We start from the raw sequence: 25,221 nt of genomic DNA on the forward strand, positions 1-25,221 counted from the left end.
TGAAGATTAAGCAAACATCAAGTAAATTTTAATCATTTCATAGGATATACTGTAATACTCAGAAAATAAGAAAACGTATTCGCATACATAATGGAAACAAAAAAATTCAATAATAATATTAAATCAATATTAAAATTTGTCCCTTTCTTTTAAAAAAAAACATAATAAAAAAAACATGTATTTATTTATTTATTTGAAAGGTAGAGTTACGCAGAGGCAGAGAGAGTGTGTTGGGGGGGCTCTTCCATCTACTGGTTCACTCCTTAGATAGCAGCAACAGCCAGAGCTGTGCTGATCCGAAGCCAGGAACCAGGAGCTGTTTCTGAGTCTCCCATGTGGGAGCAGGGGCCCAAGCATTTGGGCCATCTTCTGCTACCCAGGTCATAGCAGAGAGCTGGACGGGAAGTGGAGCAGCCGGGCTTGAACTTGTGTCCCTATGGGATGCCAGCACTGTAGGCGGCGGCTTTACCTGCTACGCCACAGCACCAGCCCCCCATTCTTTCTTTTAGTAGTACATTATTCCTTCCCATCATGACCAAAAGTTTACACTGGATCCCAGTCATTCAATGAGAGGCAAGGTGGAAAAGACGTAGGCGTTGGAGCCAGACAGACTGCAGAGTGAATGTCAGTTCCGCTTCTAACTAGCTAATCAGCACTGGCCAAAATGTTTGACCTGTCTGAGCCCTTTATCACTTCTGTAAAAGGGGGCAGTAGCAGTTTGCTTGTTAGGTATCTGCTGTGATAATGATGGATTTAAAGGCTGGAGCACACAGTGAGTAGGTAGGGACAGTCACCACCATCGCTGTTGGTGTTGCTGCTGCCATCGGTGCTGATTGCCTGCCTTCACGCGCCTGTGACAGGTCAGTAAGACTGACACTGGCTGGAGAAGGGTGGTCAGATACTCAAGTAGCCTTTGTTCTTTTTGGCAATTTATTTATTGCCAGGTAAGCCTAGACTCTTAAACTTCATGAGATTTCCTATTTTAAAATTAGAACTAGATATTGGATCAGTATTCAGATGTTCTTTTCTTTGCTCCTGTTTTCCTGTATATTAGCTTTATTTTCATTTTAGCCTGGCCTTTTCCATTTAACAGAAAAACTGGCCACTGCTAGCCTAGAGGTATGTCGTGTAGCCTCATTTATTTGGAGAGATCTTTATTGACTACTGGATACCAGGCTCCGAAAGCACTGAGTCCTGAGGTGGGACTCCCTGGGCCTCTCTTTGGTTGAGAGCCTCCACGTGGACCCTCGGCTCTCAAGAACATGCTCTTGGCACTACGTGACGGACTGCTCTCTCTGATATCTATCCTAGCATCTATTCTATAGGAATGCAAGAGCCAGTCAGTCAGTCTGATTGTGTTTCCTTCCCTGTTCTAATAGCATTTGTTTATGTTTAATTTATAGTATGTCATATGTTTGCCTCTTATTTTCTTTATAAGTCCACATGGCTCAGTTGTTTCTTAAAGAAACCCATGCTTACCGTTAACCTCTTAATACATTACAAGTTTACTGAATGGCAAAAATCATTGTTATATTTTCTTCTCACTAGTCCGATTAATATCTTACACATCCTTAATGAATGCTGTATGAATGAATGCATTCCTGTCATGTCTGAGTCTTTGTAATAGTGGCTCTGGGAGATACAAAGATCACTCAATGCATTTCCCACCCTTGAGAAACTTATAATTATTTTATCAGAAGTTCTTCTGTGAGGAGATAACACAGGTGTATAAATAATTAGGGTACAAGAGATATAAGCAATTGAAATTTACATATGCAGTGCTATGTAGACTTCCTCTTATTTATTTGTTTTAAAAATTTTATTTATTGGAGAGAGTGTATGAACTATGAACTGGTTCACTCCCTGAATGCCCACAACAGCTGCCCGGGGCTGGGTCAGATCAAACCCAGGAGCCAGGAGCTCAGTCCAGGACTCCCATTGGGGTGGTAGGGACCCACCCAGCTCCTTGAACTCTCACCACTGCCTCCCAGGGTCTGCATTCACAGGAAGCTGGAGTCAAGAGCTGGAGCTGTGTGTCGAACCCAGGCACTCCCATGAGAGATGTGGGCAGTTAACCGAAAGGCCGAACACCCATCCCTAGGCTTCCTTTTGTAACGGCCAACATTTGCATCCCCTCTTGCTTCTAAGATTGCAGTAAAACTCCAGTAAATAATGTTTTTTTTTTTTTAAATATATAAGCCTACTACAAGAGTGCAAACAGGTTGGAGGTCAAGCAGGTTTTTCAGCAAAGCAGATAACAGCAAGTAGATGTGTGTCTTGTGACTAATGAAGTAGAACAGAGGAAGCAAGGAGTGTGTATGCAGTGGGATATAGATGAAGAAAAAAACATTTTAATTTTCAAAGAGAATAATCTGAAGAACTGGAATAAGATGCACCTGTAAGTGGAATAGCCTGACAATCACCCTCTGCTACCTCTCCTTGCGGAAATGCCTGTGTCCAGGCACCTCCCACCACCAGGGTTCCCACTGGAGCGCTCCCCTCCAAAGAAATTAGCCAGTTAGTGAGGGTCAGCAGCCCAGAGAAAGGCCTGCTCCAGGGTGGCATTGAGGGGTCTCGCAGCTCACTGCTGGCTTCCTAACTCCAGAATTGAAGCTTGCGGCTAAAAAAGTGCCCCACATGCATAGGCATTCAGTTTTTTCTTGGTTCCTTTGTAAATAAATAACCAGGTTCCACTAAGCGTTTGAGAAAGGCCTGTAATATGAAAGAGGAAGATTGTATTAAGGAAAAAGGAAAAATGCCCCCAGAGAAAACATGTCAAGCAGTAGAAGAGAACTTCTAGAAGTTCTGAAGGAAGCATTGGACTAGTAAGATCCTGGCCAGCTGGGATGCTGTCTGCTACTTGAGAATACGTGGGTTCAACTCCTGGCTCCAGCTCCTGATTCCAGCTTCCTCCCAGTGCACACCCTGGGAAGCATCAGTGATGCAACTAGTTGAGTTCCTGCCACCCACTTGGGGGCCTGGATTGATTGAGTTCTTGGCCCTGAGCTTTGGTCTGGCTCAGCCTGGCTGTTTGCAGACATTTGAGGAGTGAACCAGTAGATGGGAGCATTCCCTCTCTGTTCTCACTCTCTGCCTCTGACCTACCTGCCTACCTACATATATACATAAATAATTTCTGTAAAACAAAAACCTAGTATGAATTTTTTTAAGATTATTTATTTGAAAGGCAAAATTTCAGAGGGAGGCGTCTTCCATGCCAAATGGCTGCAACAGCTGGGGCTGGGCCAGGCTGAAGCCAGGAGCCAAGAGCTTATTCCAGGTCTCCCACATGGGTGCAGGGGCCCAAGAACTTGGGTCATCCTCCACTGTTTTGCCAGGCGCATTAGCAGGAAGCTGGATTGGAAGTGGAGCAGCCGAGACTTGAACTGTTACGCATATGGAATGCTGGTCTGCGGGCTGTGGGCCTGACCCACTGTTCCATAGCACCAGACCCCACCAGTTTAAAGCCTCTGCCTGAAGCACCAGCATCCCTTACGGGTGCTAGTCCTGCCCCCGGCTGCTCCACAGCCCAGCCCCAGCCATTGCAGCCTTTGGGAAGTGAACCAGCGGATGCAAGGTTTCTCTCTGTCTCCGCCTCCCTCTCTCTCTCTGACTCTGACTCTGACTTTCAAATAACTAAAATAAATCTTTAAAAAAAAAAAAAAAAGGCAGGTTTAAAACCCCGCTGGTATTAATTAGCATTGTTGACAACCAGAAACAATGTAAAAGGGACAGCCAGCATAAGAGAAAGAGCTCTTAAAGAATACAAAGTACTCCCAGTATAAATTTATTAGAAAAAGTTGAAGAAAAAAATCAAAGCAATTTTACAAAATGTAGATCACAGGGGACTGATGTGGAAGATGTAGGTACGACACAATGAGACTGTCCTTGGAGTCCTAGCACCTGACCGGGACAAATCCCAGAGAGAGCTACCAATCAAGGGGAGGGAATCATTAACGGAATGCTAGAGAGGAACAGTTGAAGGAGAAAAGTTGATTGAAAGGACAATGGGGGAGCATCTGTACATGTTCTTCTGGAATCTGAGAAACAGAGAACGGGCTCATCTAACTGACCAGGAAGGCAGTGCTTCGGGTTGAGGCCACAGGAAATGAACATCTGGTTGTGCTGCTCACACAGTGACACAGCTGTGCTGGGCGCTGGGGAGAGGCTGGAGATGGCAGGAGAGCCGATTCTCAGTCACAGTAGGGAATGGTAAATTACGTCTACACTCTATGGCAAGAAATACCTGAGGTGCAGCAGTAACCCAGCGATGACAAAGGGGCTTCTCCTGAGGAAGTAGAATTGGGAGGGCATGGAGAGGAGCGGGCGAGACTGCTGTTGTCGTTACAGCTCCTTCAAGCTGTTCTGTGCTGCTGAATTGTAACCAGCGCTTGCTTGCTCCATAGCTGCTCTCTGAAACACAGTCAGCCCTTTGTGTCCGTGGGCTCCACATCTGCAGAGTCAAAAAAGAATGAAGCTGTGCTGAACATGTACTGACTTGCTTCTTGTCGTTATTCCCTAAATAATGCAGTATTGACAGCTGTCCACATGGCATTTGTTTTATTTGTTAGCATAAGTAACCTAGAAAAATACTTTTAATAAATACCTAGTGTTAGATTTTTAAAATTTCATATAAGGACACTTTAAAAGGTTGGTGGAGAAACAATTAAAAGTTCATTTTAATGCAAAAATTTGTTTTTGAGATATATTCAGGGACGTGCACCATGGCTCACTTGGCTAATCCTCTGCCTGTGGCGCCAGCATCCCATATGGGCGCCAGGTTCTAGTCCCGGTTGCGCCTCTTCCGGTCCAGCTCTCTGCTGTGGCCCGGGAGTGCAGTGGAGGATGGCCCAAGTGCTTGGGCCCTGCACCCGTGTGGGAGACCAGGAGGAAGCACCTGGCTTCTGGCTTCAGATCGGCGTAGCTCTGGCTGTAGCGGCTGTTTAGGGGGTGAACCAACGGAAGGAAGACCTCTGTCTCTCTCTCTCATTGTTTAACTCTGTCAAATAAAAAAAAGGATACATTCGTGGTTTTTTTCCTAATATGTATTTTTGAGGCCGGTATTGTGGCACCATGTCACACCCTCAGTTGTGACGCTGGCATCCCGTATCTGAGTGCCAGCTTGAGTCCTGGCTGCTCCACTTTGGACCCAACTTCTGCTTATGTGCCTTCCATGAACATTTTAGAAGTGCCCTCATATAAGTGAATATCAGGTTTTCAAAAGATCTTGATAATTAAAATAATGTCTTGGTTTGATGCAGTTGCCTTAGCTGATGTTGGTGGGGACAACTTTAAGACTTGATCTTTCATATATATTTATTATTTTCATCTTGAAATTTTGGCTCCAACAGAAATAAGAATCACACATTCTCAGTAATATACTCTAATAAAATCAGAAATAACACGGACAAACGACATCGAGTCATTACTTCCCTTTGACCATGAGGTTTAAATACCAGTGAGTAAACAAAGTGATCAAGTTGTATGAAATGCAGATGAGAATATGAGTTCTGAGAATATGTAGATTGAAGATAGTGGGATTACATCATTTGCTGGGAGCATTTCTTGCTATATACTTTTTAAATACCCACGTATTTAAATATTTTCCCATTATAAAATTCTCATAACCATATTTTTTAAATAGAGGAAACAACATATTTCCTCTTTATGAATTCAAACATATAAACACATTGTTGGTTTAGTATGCTATTTGGTCTCAGAACCTATTTGTACTCTTAAAATTTTAAGTAGTTTTTGGTTATGTGACTTATCTAGTGCTATTCATTACGATAGAAATTACAAAATTTGAAACATAGGAAACACAAACACATTTCTTAGCTGTGGAGTGATGACACTGTCGTGTGTCATGTAGTATAGAAGTCCACAGGAACTAGGGAGGGAAGGAGAGTTTAATAAAGCAGTGAGTCGGGGCCAATGCCTGCAGTGCCGGCCTCCCATGTAGGCACCAGTTAAAGTCCCAGCTGCTCTGCTTCTGATCTGGTTCCCTGCTAATGGCCTGGGAGAGCAGCAGAAGCTGGCCCAAGTGCTTGGGTCTCTACAGCCATGTGGGACACCCAGATAGGAGTTCAGACACCTGGCTTTGGTCCAGCTGTGGCTATCGTGGCCATTTAGGGGTGAACCAAAGGTTGGAAGCTCGCTCTCTTTTATTCTGTCTCTCCCTCTATCTGTAACTGCCTTTCAAGTAAATAAATAAAGTCTCTTTTTAAAAAAGATTTATTTTACTTACTTGAAAGGCAGAGTTACAGAGAGAAGGAGAGATAGAGATATCTTCCCTCCATTGGCTCACTCTCCAAATGGCCGCAATGGCTGTGGCTGGGCCAGGCTGAAGCTGGGAGCCTGGAGCTTCTTCCAGATCTCTCACATGAATGTATGGGCCCAAGTACTTGGGCCATCCTCTGCTGCTTTCTCAGGTGTGTCAGCAGGGAGCTGGATCTCAAACTGGCACTCATAGGAGATGCCAGCATTGCATGTGGCTTTGACCACTATGCCACAATGCTGGCCCCAATAAGTAAAATCTTTAAATAAATAAGTAAAGAGCAATGAAGCTTAGTGCTACTATGAAGATGACTTAACATGATTCTCTGTGTCAGGGGTTCCCTAGACTACACTTCCAGAGCTGTCGATTTCAAAGCTTCGCAGTCTCTTTAAACTGGTTCGATGTCTCCACAGAGAACGTCAGGACGCAGATGGGCAAATGAAAGAGCTCCAGGATCAGCTGGAAGCAGAACAGTATTTCTCAGTAAGTTCCAGGCACATTTATTTGAAATTTGCTGTTTGTGGAATTTTTAGTTGTTGGTATAGAACCAGGGGAATGATTTTCTTTAGATTCTTACTGCAAACCCCAGGCAGAGTTTTAGATGGGAAGTCTTTTCCTACACTCATGTAAAAAGAGCACCTGGGCGAAATAAAGGACACAGTTTAACAGAGATCTCTTCTCACTACTAGAAAAATAGTTCTAAACGTACTGTGGGCAGACGCTGTGGCGCAGTGGACTAAACTGTGGTTGGTAATGCTGGCATCCCATATCAGTGCTGGTTCGAGTCTCTGCTGCTCCACTTAGCATCTGGCCTTGCTAATGTACCTGGGAAGCAGCAGAAGGAGCTCCTGCTTCCCTTGTGGAGTTCCGGGCTCCTGGCTTTGGCCTGGCCCGGCCCTGGCTGTTGTGGCCATTTGGGGAATGAACCAGCAGATGGAAGATCAGTTTTCTTTCTGTCTCTCTAACTCTGCCTTTCAAGTAAATAAATCTTTAAAAAGATGTTAAACCTATATCATACCATAAAGTAGACTAAAAATATATATTTTTTGATAAAGATTTACTTATTTATTGGAAAGGCAGAGTTACAGAGGGAGAGGCAAAGAGAGAGAGAGAGGTCTTCCATCCTCTGGTTTACTCTCCAAATGGCTGCAATGGCCAGAGCTGTGCCGATCTGAAGCCACGAGCCAGGGTCTCCCATGCAGGTGAAGGGGTCAAGGACTTGGCCATCTTCTGCTGCTTTTCCAGGCCATAGCAGTGCTGGATGCAAAGTGGAACAGCCGGGACTCAACCCAGTGAGCATATGAGATACCACCACTGCAGGTGGTGTCTTTGCCCATTACGCCACACTGCCGGCCCCTAAAAATATTTCTTTTTAAGAATATATTTTCACATGAAACAAAATTGCCATTTAAAATTTTTACTTGTTTGTGGCTCAGTGTTAAAATATGAGTTAGAAATTGTCACCTGTTGCACTGATTTAAGTCAGTGACTCTTCCCAAAATGAGTAATGTTTTCCCTTACATCCTCATTCATCCTACCAATTTCTAGCATTTCCTGAAAAAATCAGTATGCTATCCATTTGAAGATCATGCTCTAAATATTAGGTGAACTTTTATTAGCTTATTATTTGATGACTAGAAACCAGGAAAGCTTATTTCCATTGGTTACCATTTCAACATTAGGAAAATGTTTGCATGTGTTCACCTTCTGTCTGGAGAGATTTTGAATACAGAAATAGTGTTTCCAAGAATGGTGGTATAAATTCCTATTGTATTTTGCTGTTTAGACCCTTTATAAAACACAAGTCAAGGAACTTAAAGAAGAATGTGAAGAGAAGACCAAACTTTGTAAAGAATTACAGCAGAAGAAGCAAGAACTGCAGGACGAAAGGTCAGGACAAGCCCTTTTGGTTTGCTGATACTTGTGTGTGCTCTGCTCCTGAGCAGAGCCTGGTACTCATCAAAGTTAGTCAGTGAAGTCGGCTCAACAAAGCCTTCCACTTCGCAGTGAACAGTCCACACTAAAATGCCGTCTCTCAAACTCAGGGACTCCTTGGCCGCCCAGCTGGAAATCACCTTGACCAAAGCAGATTCGGAGCAGCTGGCACGCTCCATCGCTGAAGAGCAGTACTCCGACTTAGAGAAGGAGAAGATCATGAAGGAGCTGGAGATCAAGGAGATGATGGCTAGACATAAACAGGAGCTCACTGAGAAAGATGCCACCATTGCCTCTGTAAGTGAGGTTGTGCTACTGTTCTGCTGTATAATTAAAGTTCTGCATTACAAATCTCCTGTAGCAGCACCAAGATGGGGCCGTTGATTCGAGTGAAAGTACCCCCCGTCCTGGCTGCAAGGTGTTTCCCATCTCGGTGTTTGGCAGAGGCTTACCAAAGAATGACTTCACGTACTAGTGATTCAGAGTTAAAGGACAGAAACGAAAGCGTGAATGCCAAAAACAAACCCTTTTTAAACAGAACTTACTTCATTTTTTTAATTTATTTTTTATTTTTTGACAGGCAGAGTGGACAGTGAGAGAGACAGGGAGAAAGGTCTTCCTTTACCATTGGTTCACCCCACAATGGCTGCAGTGGCCGCTGCACCGTGCTGATCCAAAGCCAGGAGCCAGGTGCTTCTCCTGCTCTCCCATGGGGTGCAGGGCCCAAGCACTTGGGCCATCCTCCACTGCCCTCCCTGGCCACAGCAGAGAGCTGGCCTGGAAGAGGGGCAACCGGGACAGAATCCAGCACCCCGACAGGGATTAGAACCCAGTGTGCCGGCGCCGCAAGGCGGAGGATTAACCTAGTGAGCCGCGGCACCGGCCAGAACTTAATTCAAAAGAGACTTGAAACTACCATGAAGATAGTCAGTTATATGCAGGCTGATAAAATTCTAACAAATTTCAAAGAGAAGTAAAATTTCAGTTAGTTGGGCTGGCGCCGCAGCTCACTTGGCTAATCCTCCTTCTGCGGCGCCAGCACCCCAGGTTCTAGTCCTGGTTGGGGCGCCAGATTCTGTCCCCGTTGCTCCTCTTCCAGTCCAGCTCTCTGCTGTGGCCCGGGAAGGCAGTGGAGGATGACCCAAGTGCTTGGGCCCTGCACCCGCATGGGAGACCAGGAGGAAGCATCTGGCTCCTGGCTTCGGATCGGCGCAGTGGCCATTGGGGAGTGAACCAACGGAAGGAAGACCTTTCTCTCTGTCTCTCTCTCTCATTGTCTAACTCTTAACTCTGCCTGTCCAAAAAAAAATTCAGTTAGTTGGATTTAATCTATTAATTGTCCATTATTGAAATGCTGCAGCTGTTAAAACATCTGGTGTTGTATCAGGGACATTTGATGCTTTTCTGTGGAAATGTCTGTAGGGAAGCCAGAAATAGATTTATGCACATACAGGAACTTGGTATGACAAAAGTGGCAGTGTACAAGTCAATGGGAAAGGACAAAGTTTTAGTAAAATAATTCAGATGAAAAGTCGGCTAAAAGTTAAAAAGGATTTTCAGATGAAAAGTTGGCTAAAAGTTAAAAAGGATTACATAAGCAGATGCTTGCTTTATTGCTCTTCAGGAAAAGGCTAGACACAACCTTGAGACACCTTGTCATATCCATCACATGGGCAGAAGTTCATTGTGAGTACCTGCCACTTTCAAGTAGCTAAGGGAAATCCAAGAAATGGCACTGTTTACCACAAGTGGGTTAGATTTCGTGTGTTGTGGCATAGTGTAGTGTGAATAACGTGGCAGCTTCCAGTAAATTTGAAATAGGTCATGCAGTCCAAAGAAAATCCGTGTCATTAAGAGGAATATGCCCAAGAAACTCAGGTGCAATGGTTATAGCAGCATAAATGTTTGTAACAGGCGAAAACTCAAATGAATAGATTTGTTAGAAGTGGTAGAAAATGAACTCCTTACTGTATCTGGTAAACTGAATTCGTTAGATTTTGATATGTTGGCAGTTCATGTGATCACTGACAAGAATTACAGAAACGTGAATAGACATGACTTCAGTAAAGGACACTCTTAGCTCACGTGCATGCAGTGAAAGTCCGCAGTCAAGGGCAGGAAGCACGGGGCGTACTTCAGAATAAACTTCCTTCGGAGGGAAGAATAGGAACGGGATCTGGAAGGAAGGCGAGTGGATGTCGGCTTCTTAGTGAACTTGTGTTTCCATTTTATAATAGTGATCTGAAAGATACACTGTGGTTTTTTAATTTGCTTTTTTTCTCTATGATATGATGAGAATACAGAGTGTGTAATTTCTGTATTTAATTAATGTTTTTCTCATTTCATGAAACTGCTAAGGACTTAGGAAATGACAGTTTTGTAACTTCTTGAGGTACAAATGAAGACTGGTTAACATAATTTACATCAGGATAAAATTTAGTAATACAAGGGCAACAGGTGTAAAGTTGGATATACTAAGAAAAATAAGAGTCAGCAATTCTTGGATGTTTTCAGTTTGAATTTTTGTTTTATAACATATTTTATAAAATGGGATGATTTTTTCCCTCATTGTCATTTCTTAGCTTGAAGAAACCAACAGAACACTAACTGGTGATGTTGCCAATCTCGCGAGTGAGAAGGAAGAATTAAACAACAAGTTGAAAGATGCTCAAGAGCGTATGTATCACCCAAGGGCAAAATGTATTCCTTTTTTTTTTTTTTGACAGGCAGAGTGGACAGTGAGAGAGAGAGACAGAGAGAAAGGTCTTCCCTTTTGCCGTTGGTTCACCCTCCAATGGCCGCCGCTGCAGCCGGCGCACCGCGCTGATCCTGGCAGGAGCCAGGAGCCAGGTGCTTTTCCTGGTCTCCCATGGGGTGCAGGGCCCAAGCACCTGGGCCATCCTCCACTGCACTGCCTGGCCATAGCAGAGAGCTGGCCTGGAAGAGGGGCAACCGGGACAGAATCCGGCGCCCCAACCGGGACTAGAACCCGGTGTGCCGGCGCCGCAAGGTGGAGGATTAGCCTATTGAGCCACGGCGCCGGCTTAAAATGTATTCTTGATAGACACAGTATTCATTACATTTGGTAGTTCTTAGCGATTCAATATTAACGTTGTTCCACGTTTCAGAGCTGTCACGGCTGAAGGACGAGGAGATCAGCGCAGCGGCGATTAAAGCGCAGTTTGAGAAGCAGCTGCTGACAGAAAGAACGCTCAAGACTCAGGTGTGTCAGCGGGCTCCGAATGTGCTTGTACATTCTGTGTATCTCTAACGTTTGACTTCTGGATGTACACGTTGGAAGCAGAAGTTTAGTCACTCGCTGTGACACTATTTGTGAACAGTTATTTGAGTGTTCCCAGGCCGAAGAAGGCTGATTAGATTAGTGTTGTGCCGGGGCTGCCGTGTGGACTCTCGGTTCAGATGCCTGGTTCAAGTTCTGACCCCTCCCGGTTCCAGCTCACCGCTGGTGCACCTTCGGAGAGGCAGCAGGTGACGGCCCAAGTTGTTATGCCTCTCTCACCCCCACAGGAGACCTGGACTTCTTCTGTCTGTTGGAGGCATTTGGAGAGGGAGCCTGTGCATGGAACTCCATTCTCAGTCTCTCTTCTTTCTCTGTGTCTCTGCCTTCTCCTTTCCCCTCCACAAACGTGTTTACTTCACAGTCATTGAAGTTTTTCTGCAATTTTCCATGTAGACTCTCACTCATTTCCATTAAAAAACAAAGATTTATTTATTTATTTGAAAGCAGAGTTACACAGAGGGAAGAAGCAGCTGAGAGAGAGACAGATGGTCCACCTGCAGGTTCACTCCCCAAATGGCCACAATGACTGTGGCTGGGCCAGGCTGAAGCCAGGGTCCAGGGGCTTGCGCTAGGTCTCCCACATGGTGCAGGGGTTAGACCACCTTCTGCTTTCCCAGGTACATTAGCAGGGAGCTGGATCAAAAAGACACCTGTACGGGATGCCAGCATTGCAGGTGGCAGCTCTGCCTGCTACGCCACAACGCCAGGCCCTCCAATTTTACTTTTATTGTAATCCTACTTTTGCTTTGAAGGAGCTTTAGGAAATGATGGCTTGCAGGTACCCTGAGAAGGGTCGGTGGTCTGCGAAGGCACCTGCTCCCGTGACGGCCTGGGCAACACGAACACCTGTGGGACTAGACTCTCCTCCATGTTAGCCCAGCACCTCTTTCTGATGAGGTGCCAATGCAGAGTTCTTTTCCAGCAGAATAAAGGAAGAAAGATCTGCCTACAGAAGTCTCCTGGTTGAAGATTCAGAGTGGTAGAAAGTGTCACCACCTAAAGTCCGTAACCATTTTGAGTTCAGTTCTCAGAAAGCGCGAGGAGAAAGAGATGGGGAAGGACGAGCAATGAGAGAGCGAATAGAGAGAGTGAAAACAGAGAGAGAATACAGAGAGAGAATACAGAGAGGGTTCCGTCGGTGCCTTGTTATGTCGGGAGGGCGATGATCAGTGCTTGTCACTGAGAAACTGTTGATGTGTCATTTATATATTTACATGTAATTTATTTATGTGCTTGTTTTTGTGTTTTTAAGGCCGTGAATAAGCTGGCTGAGATCATGAATCGAAAAGAACCTGTCAAACGTGGTAGTGACACTGATATGCGCAGAAAAGAGAAGGAGAATAGGAAGCTACACATGGAGCTTAAATCTGAACGTGAAAAACTGACCCAGCAGATGATCAAATATCAGAAAGAACTGAATGAAATGCAGGCTGTAAGGATACTTTTTGGACTCTAGATTAAACGTTCATTGTCAGAGGTGGGATTATCCATGTTTGTGTGTGTGTCACTGTCTGTAGGACGTTTCCTTTAATAAGTGTGACTGAGCTGAGAGCAGCATTATGTCACGTTGCACAAAGTTAATTTAACTGAATTTCTCACAGCAAATAGCTGAAGAGAGCCAGATCCGGATTGAACTGCAGATGACCCTGGACAGTAAAGACAGCGACATCGAGCAGCTGCGCTCACAGCTGCAGGCCTTGCACACTGGTCTGGACAGTTCGAGCATCGGCAGCGGGCCCGGAGACGCTGAGGCGGATGATGGCTTTCCAGGTGCGCAGGCCGTCAGCCCTTCCGTTCTTCTTCACTGTTGGTCAGCTGACTGTGTGCCGTCCTGTGGCGGGTTGTGCTCCTGAGTAAAAACGAGGTTTCTTTAAGGAGTGGGATTCAATAACATTTTAGATTTACTCAATTTTTTGACAACATTTTTCATAATAAAACAGACATGCAAAAGAAAACACGTTTAGATATTTAAATTAGCTAATGGCCCTGCTCTGAGCTCACCTGTCTCCTGTGGGAGGGCTGGCCCTGCTCTGAGCTCACCTGTCACCTGTGGGAGGGCTGGCCCTGCTCTGAGCTCACCTGTCACCTCTGGGAGGGCTGGCCCTGCTCTGAGCGCACCTGTCACCTGTGGGAGGGCTGGCCCTGCTCTGAGCTCACCTGTCACCTGTGGGAGGGCTGGCCCTGCTCTGAGCGCACCTGTCACCTCTGGGAGGGCTGGCCCTGCTCTGAGCTCACCTGTCACCTGTGGGAGGGCTGGCCCTGCTCTGAGCGCACCTGTCACCTGTGGGAGGGCTGGCCCTGCTCTGAGCTCACCTGTCACCTGTGGGAGGGCTGGCCCTGCTCTGAGCGCACCTGTCACCTGTGGGAGGGCTGGCTGTCTTTGTCAGCTGTATGATTCTGTTGTCTCTTCTTTCTGCATTCTCACCTCCGTTCATGTTGGGTGTCTAGTCCACATCACTCAGTCCCACACTATGAAGTCCATGTCGTTCACCTACCAGCGCTCCTCCACTTCCCTCAATGTGGCCTCTAAGCCCTCCAGGTCTCACATGGTCTCTGACTCTGACTCTGACTCAGAAGACGCTTTGTCTTACTTACCCCTTCCATCGGAACGTAATGGCCCAGGTGACAGCCTGAGAATCTTGTCTGGAGTTCTTCCCACTGCCTTTGATTGGAGTCCTTTTGAAAATTTCTTATAACAACGACTAATATTCACTAACATGTTGCTGTAGACTCAGTTAAAAATAAACTGCTGCATGAAAGATATTTTCACATGGTGTTGCTATGCAGTTGATAAATCATTTATTTTGCCAAATTGCAAGAAATGGAGCAGTATATCATGTCACTGGAGAGTATGTGATCTCACTGCATATTTTAATCCATTTCCAACCAAGAAAGTCTTTCTGAAGTTTTCTATTGAGAGCGACAGTATAGAAGCAATTGTAGACTGTTTCAGAAAATGTGCTTAGGTTTTCCGTGAGTACTTACTTCATTGACATTTTGCCAGGCCTTTGAAAACAGCGTGAAGCAGTTTGACCTCCTGGTAGTTTAAATGCAGAAACCAGAGACTCTCTGGTTTTTCCGTGTAATGTCAAAAATGCATCCCAGATTGGTCTTTGAAGATTTCGGTTTCCTTGTTGAAATTAGGGTTATAATTCCTATTCTGTGGGGTTGTGCTGAAGATTAAAGAGAATTTATGTGAAACATTTAGCACAGTTGGCATGTAGTCAATAGTAAATATTTGATAGCTACTTTTATTATTACAATTGCCTCCTAAAATGCTATTTCACTGATTGCATTAGGAAATGCTGATTAAATGCCATTAGGACAGATTCCAAGGGTTCGCTTTTCCCTTTTTTAAACTAGGCTTTTTATTGATTTTGATATTTTAGAGTTTAGAATCCGTTGGTTATATTGCTGCTCCTTAACCAAACTTAGTTTATATTTTATTTCAATTTATAGCCATTCTCATTTTCTTTCTCTGGACATGTAATTGCTTATTTTAAATGTTTTCTTCTTGAAGATGTGTATTGATTTATAGCTAGGTCTTCTTCCAAAGGAAAAATCAATGATTCTGATGTAGGCATGCCAATGAGAGTAGAGAGCTGCTGGGTTTTTTGGTTTGGTTTGGATTTTTGTTCATTTTTGTTTCGCAATTTTTCTCCTAAGTTTTGCCAATGCATGAATTTAATCAATGGAACATTTGACTTTAGAAAACTATAGATTACCTACTTCCAATATGCTATAACCTGGATTTTGTTTTGCGTTGTGTGACTTGCTTCGACTGATTCTGTTATTATTACTGTGCCCTAGATAATATGCAGTGATTAATTTTGAAGAGCATATTTGATTGCTTTTGTGACTTCCATACTAAAACTCATTGCCTAGGGAGAGTTGTTAAGTTGACTTTCGTGTCATGCTTATTTTGTAGAATCAAGATTAGAAGGATGGCTTTCATTACCTGTGCGCAATAACACTAAGAAGTTTGGATGGGTTAAGAAGGTAACTGGGACTTCTGAATGTGATGGGTTTTTTTTCTGCTTGTGGTTTAATTCCAACCATTTTACTTCATTGCGCTTTTGTACTTGTAGAATGTACATGACCAAGTTTTAGACATACAAAACTTGCTTAAGCTGTCTGATTGGGAATGATGTGATTTTATTTGTCTTTATAAAAATGTTCTGTTCTTCACACGTTGTTAATAATAAAACAGGCATTAGTGTGAAGGAAATGACCTTGCTGACCTGGGTGTTTTTGCTCTTTCAGTAGGAAGTGAGTGCTGTATTATGGAAGATCCGTTTCTTTTCCTCTCTTACTGTGATTTTTGATGTTACTATGTGCATTTTTGTTGAGGTTACCAGCTCTTTTGGAGCCTGAAGCTAAATCGATCCAAAAAAGTTTTGACTTCATTCCCTCTGTCCCCGATTGTTATTTAAATTATCCATAAACAACATTCATTGTTATTTTAAGGAAGACTTTTCTAAAAATGTATTAAGTACTTTTTAGTTAATTAACTTCTGTTGTAGTTTATACAACTTCTAGTGCCAATATATATTTTGACAGAAAATCAATAAATCAGGCATATGATAACTTTACTCACCGTGTGGTTGCTCCCTTCCCTCTTTTCCAGTATGTGATTGTAAGCAGTAAGAAGATTCTTTTCTATGACAGTGAACAGGATAAAGAACAATCTAACCCTTACATGGTGTTAGATATAGAGTAAGTGTGTTTGCCAGATTGCTTAGAAACTGGAATCTTCTTGTCTTTTAAAGTATGAGCAAAACATGATGTTTTGTTGAGTTAATCCAATTTAGTTACAGGAGAACACAGTATAGCTCTTACTGTACTAGTGTCGTATTTTCTTACAATTCGCTTCATACAGATGAAAATCTAGGATGTAGAACTAATTAAAGCATCTCTGTTTCATGTGTCATGATGCCTGTGTGAAGCTAATTAGGAATTTCTGACTTACTGGAAAAGTCTGAAAGTCCTTAGTGATGATTGAAATAACAGACAACGTCAGTGAACTAACCTGGGCACAATGGCCAATTTTTAACTTCTATTATATAGAATATTAATAGAATAGAATATTAATATTAATATTAATAATTAACTTCTATTATATAGAATATTAATATTATGTAGAATAAAATGTAATTTGATCCTGGAATAATACTTAATTCCTTTACTCAAAATCTTTTATAGCAAGTTGTTTCACGTGCGGCCAGTCACACAGACGGATGTCTATAGAGCAGATGCCAAAGAAATCCCAAGGATATTCCAGGTAGGCACGGCTTGGTTTTGAGGGTTGGCTGGTTTTGTTCTGTTTTCACCCTTAGAGATTCTCGTGTGGCATGACATGAAATTTCTTCATTCTTTGGCCTCCTTCAAATTCCTTTCTGTTTCAGTCCTTTTGAAGATGTGCTTACTCTGGTCCATTGTCAGCCCTCCCTCTGCTTGACTTGCTACAGCTGCAGTGTGTTTGGGTCATGTTTCTGGGTTTATAGTTCTATTTTTCAGGTTGAGTATAATTTTTTAACCATGAACTTTCTGTTATAGGTTTTATGCTCAGCCTGCTGGAAAGTTAAAAAAATGTAACTTAAATTTAGTCTGATAGCCCTTTTACTTCCAATTTGAAGTGAAGCCAATTCTCTTATTCCTTCCACTTAGCAATTAGTCACACCAACAAGTAGCTGCTGAGTTCTGTGTGTGACGGCCTCTGTGTCCTGTGCTGTTGGGCAGCTGTCCCCTGCGTTCGGGATCTCACCTTGTTGACGTGGAGTGCACTGCACGTCCTCGCCTCTCCCCTCTCAGCCGTGCAGACTGCTGTCACCGGCTTTTCTGTTCTTAGGAACTGTGAAAGCAGCTAGTGCAGTTGCCACATTTCTTCAGGTGATTATTGTGAATAGTGCCTCCCAGGAAAAAAAAACAAATAAAATAAACGAATACCCTGGAGCACGAATCTGCGTCTTGCTGGCTGTGTGATGGTGGTGTTGGTGCAGAGTAAGAGGCTGCACAGAAATGGGTGGCAGCATCTGAGCGGGAGCAGTTCCGACGTGGAGACCGAAGTGACTTCATTCTCACCTGCTCTCCATTAGGCAGAAGCTGGTTGAGTTTGAGCTTCAAATGCGTTTTCTTTCTTCTCATCGAATAATTCAGACTAGTTTTAGTTTTTTAACACTATCAAAGTTGTCATAAGAAGATTTTTAAAGAAATCACTCATGGTTCTTTTTGCTGTTTATAGATTCTGTATGCCAATGAAGGAGAGAGTAAAAAGGAACAAGAATTTCCAGTGGAGCCAGTGGGAGAAAAATCTAATTACATTTGTCACAAAGGACATGAATTTATTCCTACTCTTTATCACTTCCCAACCAACTGTGAGGCTTGTATGAAGCCATTGTGGCACATGTTTAAGCCCCCTCCAGCGTTAGAGTGCCGGCGCTGCCATATCAAATGTCACAAAGATCACATGGACAAAAAGGAGGAGATCATAGCTCCTTGCAAAGGTAAATAGGAAATTGCTTGCTCAATCAATATTATGTATGTTCAGCAAATCATTTTAAGCACGCTAATTTTTTTCACACATTTCTTTATAGTGTACTATGATATTTCGACGGCAAAGAATCTGTTGTTATTAGCAAATTCTACAGAAGAGCAACAGAAGTGGGTTAGTCGGTTGGTGAAAAAGATACCTAAAAAACCCCCAGCCCCAGATCCTTTTGCACGGTCTTCTCCTAGAACTTCAATGAAGATTCAGCAGAACCAGTCCATCAGAAGGCCAAGTCGACAGCTTGCCCCAAACAAACAAAGGTAATAAATAGAAATGTGGTAAAAAAGCTTTTAAAAATCTGTTTTGCTATTTGTATTCAAATTACAAATTTTCCTAATTATGGTTTTCGTTTTCTTTATAATTTAATGAACCACAGAATGCCAGTTTATTTCCAAAGTATTTGAGCAGCAGAGAAAGGGAGGGAGAGAGAGAGACAGACAGACAGACATGGAAACAGAGTTTCATCCATTGGTTCACTCCTCAGATATCTCCAACAGCCAGACTTGGGTCAGGCCAAAGGAGCAGGGAGTTCAGTCTGGTCTCAGGGACCCAACTGCTTGCTTCCTCCCGGGCTAGACGTGGTCTGGAATCAGGAGCAGGGCTGGGGGCTGGTGCGCAGACATTCTGATATGGAGTGCAGGTATCCCAACCCATGGCGTAGCTGCTAGGCCAAACACTTATCTCCAGATTTTCTGAAGTTTGTTTAGTGGACATGTCTTATTCATTGATTTGGATGAAAGTATATTTTCTAAATTGCACACATATTAAATAATAAAAATAACAAAATTTATAAAGGGTTCATTTTGTCTTATCTATGCATATAATCATAGCATTTTCAGCTTTAATAAACTCATTGACTACTGATTTAGGACATAAAATTAATGCACAGACCTTCAGGTGTCAGGGGCACCCACTGCATTTCCATATTGCAGACTTCTTTTGTGAGGTGACTTGAGAGGCAGAACTAAAATCACCTTAAGCCTTAATTCACATCTGTAGGTTTAGATTGAGGTGGAGTTGGGATTGCGGAGTAAGGGCAGGGATAATCTTTATGCACAAAAACATTTTGATGGTGCCATTTTCGTGTGGCTACCTTAAAGCCATTTAATTAGGCATCCTGAATGAGAAGAGCCATTTTTTGGCTCACTAGTTACCATCAGCTATAAGCACTGCTACTCTTTAAACACGAGGATTTGGTTAGCTACAGGGGAAAGTGTGTACTTAGTACCAGGTGTCTAATATCAGGTGTCCTTTTTGTTCCCCAACGCAGGACCGTCAGTGTATGCATAATGATGGGCATTGGCTGTGGTATCAGAAATCTTTCCATTCTAAAACCACAAACACCTTATGTGAAACTTTCTGAAACTGTTGTCTCAAGGAAATAATTTAGCATGAAAAAGGTAGAATTGGTGTCTCAGCAGTGAATATGTTGAATAGTTTGTGCGAGGTATGATAAAATTAAATGTTATAAAGTTAGTGATTGCACAGTAGTAATTAAGCTTGAAAACTGAAAGAATTCTAAGACAATGAAGGCACATTCCAGATGTGCCTGTGTAAACATCTAAAAATTAAGTTTCCTGTGAATACTGTAGAACTAGTGAGTACATGCTGTTTCAACACCTTATGTCTTCATCCACTTTCTGTTGCTATACAGAGTCAGCACCACAGACCGACTGACTTGTGAACAACAGAAGTTTCCTTAGCATATGGTCTGGGCGCTGGGAAGTCCACGAGCACGGTGCTTGCATCCTGCATCACAGCGTGGCAGAGGGCGTCACACGGGGAGATGGCCAGCTTGTCCAGAGAGGGATTGCTTTTATAGTGAGGTCATTCCCTCCACAACAGATCACCCCATTTGTGAGGGCAGAGCCACATGGCGCTGCCACCTCCCGAAGGTCCTGTCCCTCGACACTGCTGCCCTGGGGACTGTTTGGGGAGCTGCCTCCAGCCCAGGGCGCCTCGAGAGAGAGAGCTCTTCAGCTCCCGCAGTGCTTCGGCACATGCTCTGTTCCCTTGTCAACTTCCTGCATATTCTCTCGTTTGGTCTTGAAGACAGTCATGTGGCGCAGAGTAGGTGTTGTTACGCTTCTTTTTGATTGAAACTCCAGAGGGCAGGCAGAGCGTTTGGATTCAGGACTGTAACCAGCCCAGGCCAGTGGCTTCACTGCTCCACTGTGTGTGATAACATCAGAACGCCTGTATGCAGCGGCCTGCATACAGTGTCCAGTGACGTACAGTCTGTTTTCACACCCACTGGCTTAGTCTCCTCGCCGCTGGCCCATGTCAGCCTTGGAAAGCAAACTCTCTTGATTTCTGTAGCTGCTGCCCCTGCACCGTGCAGCGGCTCTCCTGGATTGTGGTGTGCGTTTTGTCACAGCGACAGGGTGCGCGAGGGTGTTTCCCTCACAGCTGTGTACATGCACAGGGTGGAGTGCGTGCTGGGCAGTTTTCTGATTTAATATTCTCTGAGACTCTGACCCTAATGACGGGCACATCTAAGTGCGGTGTGGGTTCTGCTGTGCCTCGGCAGCGTCACGTCCGCTGCCTTCAAGCTGAACATACTGTCCAGGCAGCAAAGGGAGGAACCTAAGGGTGTTTTGTCTTCTGAAGAAAGTAATTGAAAGAATGTGAGATCACAAGTAGCCCCAGGCTTGTGAAGGACCTTTCCTTGAAGGCCGCATTCGGGCGAGAACCAGTCAGAGATTTCCAGAGCTGGAAGGATCCACTCGTCCTAGAACAGTGCAGTCCCTGTCGCCACAGCTGTCCGCGTGGTTTGCACACGGTCTTGGCAAGACCTGCAGGGCAGCTTGCCTCAGTGTCCTGTGTGGACAGTCACACTGGGTGGCAGGGCTCTACTGGAGACCCCAGCTTTGGATGCGATGACCTCCAACCTTCTACTATTTGATAACACACTACAAACAAGTGGCTAGAGGAAACGGACGCCATTTCTGGTGTCTTGTCAGTGGTGACTTACTTTCTAGCATCTTGTTTGTGTTTGTTAGTCTTATTCTTAGCATTAATCAGTCTGGCTTTAGTTGACCTCATTCCCATGGTCCTTTTCTTAAAAGAAATGTTTGGCTTCGTTAGGCACATCAGGTATGTGTGTGGTTTTTAGTGTCTGTGCACACTAAAACATGTATCACCAGATATCTACCTGATGCTTCTTTGGTGAACTTTTCAGTACCCTTCACTGTTAACAGATGCGCTGTTACAAGTTTGCTGTCTTTCCTTTTGGCTTCTGTGACGTTCCTGGCTGAGCATCTTCCTAACTCTCCCTTTTCTTGGAGTGGTGAAGTATTTTAAAGTAATCGTAGGCGCTGGCGCTGTGGCGTAGCAGGTAAAGACGCCACCTGCAGTGCCGCCATTCCATACGAGCGCCAGTTTGAATCCCAGCTGCTCCTCTTCTGATCCCGCTCTCTGCTATGGCCTGGGAAAGCAGTAGAGGGTGGCCTAAGTCCTTGGGCCCCTGCCCCCGCGTGGGAGACGTGGAGGAAGCTCCTGGACCCTGGCTTCCGACCGGCTCAGCTCTAGCTGTTGTGGCTATTTGGGGAGTGAACCAACAGATGAAAGATTTTCTCTTTCTCTTTCTCTCTCTCTCTCTCTCTCTTTCTCTCTGCCTCTGCGTAACTTTGCCTTTCAAATAAATCCTAAAAAAAAAAAAAAAAAAAGGTGCTAACTTTTAATGAAGATGAAAGTTTGGAGAGCTCCTAATTTGTTTCAGTGAAAAAAGCAACATACTAGTCTGGCTAGAGGGCATTTTTCTTTTAAAGATTTTTTGTTGAGGCTGGCACCACGGCTCACTTGGATAATCCTCCACCTGTGGCGCCAGCACCACCCCGGGTTCTAGTCCCGGTTGGGGCGCCAGATTCTGTCCCGGTTGCCCCTCTTCCAGGCCAGCTCTCTGCTGTAGCCAGGGAGTGCAGTGGAGGATGGCCCAAGTCCTTGGGCCCTGCACCTGCATGGGAGACCAGGAGAAGCACCTGGCTCCTGGCTTCAGATCGGCGCAGCGCGCCAGCCATAGTGGCCATTTGGGGGGTGAACCAACGGGAAAAAAGGAAGACCTTTCTGTCTGTCTGTCTCTCTCTCTCTGCCTTTCAAATAAGTAGATGAATATTTAAAAAAAAAAAAAAAGAAAAAGAAAGGAAATAGGTGAATATGTTTTGGTTCTGGATTGGAGAAGCACTTCCAAAGATGACTACCCCAAACTCAAAGCCTGTACATGTCTACAGCACTAGGTATTTGCAGTAGATATGAGAAAGATGGGTTGGTGTCTTTGTATATAAAAAGTTACTGTGAGTCATTAAGAGAGAAGGTTGCTTCATGTCAGTGTCAAACTAGTGAGGACCATGCAGGCACTCCCCTAGAAACAGCTCTGTAAGCATAACAGAGAGATCCGCCTGATTAGTAAAGAAAGAACTAGAATCAAGTTAAAGCTGCACCACGCAACGATTCCCATCTGCCACACCAGCAAGGGTGAAGAACCGTAGCACCGGTGAGACGTTCCGAAGCCGTCTTCGACACTGAGTTTCACAGACCTGAGTGGTTCCTATTGATCAGTTCACGGAGGCGACAGATGAACAAGGGATCATTGTGACACTGTGTACAATGTTTATGTTAGAGGCATGAACGGAATATTCGGGGGAAAGCGGCAGCAGCATCAAGAGAAGACTTAAAAAAATGGAGGTTCATTTATTTTCCAGGCAGGCAGAATGTCCTGGGAGCAGTCTGAGGTGCCAGATGATGGCTGTGTGTAGTGTCATTTATGGGGACAGGGAGGCAGCAGTGGTGGAGGACGTGAGGGAGCTGGAGAGAGCGTTAAGTCCGGCTGGGAAGGACGGTGTATGCTTGGCTAAGTCTTGATTTGTTGTACAGTAGTAGCCTTCCAGTGAGGGATTGGTATATTCAGAGTTAAGGAGGTCTTGCACTGGGTACAGGGTACAGACAGTGAAAATGGAGAGAAGAACCTGGAATCAGGAAAAAGAAAAACGTCCTCCTTTGAAATAACCAGAATGAGGGGACTGAGGAGGAGTTGAGGAGGAGGTTAAAGGAGTCTCGGCAGCACGCAGGAAGGCTGGTGTTGCCTCAGGGATGGTGTTGCCTCTAGCGTAACTGGAAAGAGTAATTCCAGTTGGTTTGTTTATTTTCAAATTAAGATAATGACCCACCAGCCTACTCAAAGTTCACCAGCTGACTCAGAAAGCACCTTGGCTTTTTTATTTAAAAACATGTATACATGCCCTTCTTTGAGTCCAGTCATATCAAGGTCTTGGGGGGCGGGCCTGGGAACATGCATGTAAAGAGCTAATATTTGAAAGCCACTGACAGGGGGATCACAGGTGCCGCTTTGGCACATCTCAGGAACACCTATTTTTCTTTAAAAAGAGATGATCACAATATTAAAGTTTAAGCTATTGGATTGAAAAGAAAAAATGCATATGACGCTGGCTCTAATTCCAGTTTATTTAGCCAAGGTCAGCTGTCGGCGCCACTTGCACACCTGTGGCGTTTCACGTGCGCCTGCTGCGTCCTTACCTTCCTCTCCTCCTGCCAGGGCTATGGGAGCGTGTGAGTCGGCCGTCTGTGAGGGGCGTGGGGACAGATGCTGAGTTCCATACTGTCTCCTCAGACTGGCGCCAGGCGGTCACATCTTCATCTGGGGCGTGAGTGCAGGGAGGGAGGCGGACTCTGGAACTGCTCCAGGTGTTCTCTGCGAGGCGGCCTGGAAAGCTCTCCTGGCCAGCTGACGCACTGTGTTCGCGTGTGCAAGGGAAGGGTCCCTGTGTGCTGCCTTCAGAACTCGTGTCATGTCACTGATGAAAGGAAAGTTCGATTCTCACGTGCAAAACAGGGTTTCCGGGCGTAGCCGTAGGCGGAGTTCAGGGTGTCGGCGTGTAAACTTGCAATCCTCCTGTTGCAGATTGCTTGATTTGGCATTTAGAGACTGGGATTGGTCGTTTGATGATGTTGATGGTGATGATGATGATGATGATGATGGCGATGTTTTTGATTTCTGAAGAAATAAATGTGGTAAATCAAAAAGTGAAAGTGAATGATTTTAGTACTCATAGTGCATGTGGTTTGCCCTGGGGCTTGTGGTATTTTTGACTAGGTTTGAAAATTCATAAAGCTGTTTTTAATAGTACACACGTTTACAAACTAGTTTTCGAAAAGTTTCTAACTGAAATTTTGTGTCAAGCATAAAAATGAAATGCTATGTTCAGATTCTTTATTGGCTTTTAATTTTCAGTCTGATTGGGAACTATAAATTTTTATCTTATGGATGAAACATACAGAAATAGCAAAAGGAGCTACTTCTGCAATCTGTGTGGTCGGAAGAGCAGTCGCATGGGCAGCGCTGGCAGGACTCTGCCGCTCTGCTAGTTTGTGAACATAGCATGGGCTCCTCTCTCCCTTCATCCCACTTTCCCTCCTCTTGCCTTTCTAGCTTGCAAGAATTAAAACCATAAAACCTTTATAAATCTGATAAGTGCTGTGAAAATACCTGTTTCTGATTTGGCTTTTTGTGTTATGCTGTGACGTGTGCGAGATTTAACGTTGCCCTTTGCTGGAGAGTGCTAACGATGTGCTGTGACAATCTCTGTGCTTTCGGAAAGTGTGGAACAGCTTGGTGAATGGTGGCGAAGGAGATGGGAATGAAAGTTGAGCCTGGGCGCTCTGCCGCGTGCTCACTCCGTGTGCATGCCAGCAGTTAGCCACTGCTGCGAACTTACTTCCCTGGAATGCTTTGTTTTGGCTGTGAAAAAAAGAAAAAGTTGCCTCATCATTTGACCCTTTGGCATAGAACAGATCTAGAAGAAGTAACATCTGTCTTAACCTAAGTAAGCAGACTGTGAAACATAGGTTATATAATTATACCCAGGTTTTACAGCGTATCTCTACGCATGTTTTCTATAATAATCTATCTGTTCTTATTTCGTAGATTAAAGAAAAAAGTGACTTAAGGTCAGCTAGCCAAGTAGAACCTGGCCTGTGAGTTAACTGAGTCACTGGAGTAGCTGGCTGCCAAGCCCTCAGTGAAACGTCCTCAGATGGGTTTCCTGTGGTATATTGCTTAGCCCTAAGAGCTTGTTAACTGCATTAAAACATGTGTGATGTATGTAGGCACCACTGTGGTATTAAGGAGTAGTATCACTGCATGCA

At 44.3% G+C, this 25,221-nt stretch overlaps 1 protein-coding gene across 4 annotated transcripts in view; it reads left to right on the forward strand.

Moving 5' to 3' along the window:
• Nucleotides 1–25,221, forward strand: part of ROCK2 (Rho associated coiled-coil containing protein kinase 2) — a 150,826-nt gene that overhangs the window by 122,004 nt on the left and 3,601 nt on the right. Inside the window, exons 20-33 of one of the 4 annotated variants that reach the window (XM_051827821.3) lie at nt 6,691–6,760; nt 8,064–8,167; nt 8,323–8,509; nt 10,795–10,888; nt 11,341–11,435; nt 12,766–12,945; nt 13,115–13,283; nt 13,962–14,135; nt 15,442–15,512; nt 16,141–16,229; nt 16,716–16,794; nt 17,755–18,016; nt 18,107–18,320; nt 23,978–24,087. In XM_051827821.3, coding sequence (XP_051683781.3) covers nt 6,691–6,760; nt 8,064–8,167; nt 8,323–8,509; nt 10,795–10,888; nt 11,341–11,435; nt 12,766–12,945; nt 13,115–13,283; nt 13,962–14,135; nt 15,442–15,512; nt 16,141–16,229; nt 16,716–16,794; nt 17,755–18,016; nt 18,107–18,320; nt 23,978–24,074 — 1,885 coding nt within the window. In that variant the 3' untranslated portion in view covers nt 24,075–24,087. The remainder of the gene's footprint in view (nt 1–6,690; nt 6,761–8,063; nt 8,168–8,322; nt 8,510–10,794; nt 10,889–11,340; nt 11,436–12,765; nt 12,946–13,114; nt 13,284–13,961; nt 14,136–15,441; nt 15,513–16,140; nt 16,230–16,715; nt 16,795–17,754; nt 18,017–18,106; nt 18,321–23,977; nt 24,088–25,221) is intronic. The other 3 variants (XM_051827822.3, XM_089326806.1, XM_070069461.2) reach the window with 3 other exon arrangements.

This window comes from Oryctolagus cuniculus, chromosome 2, assembly GCF_051225735.1.
Source record: "Oryctolagus cuniculus isolate XC-2025 breed Fujian yellow rabbit chromosome 2, ASM5122573v1, whole genome shotgun sequence".
Taxonomy (NCBI): domain Eukaryota; kingdom Metazoa; phylum Chordata; class Mammalia; order Lagomorpha; family Leporidae; genus Oryctolagus; species Oryctolagus cuniculus.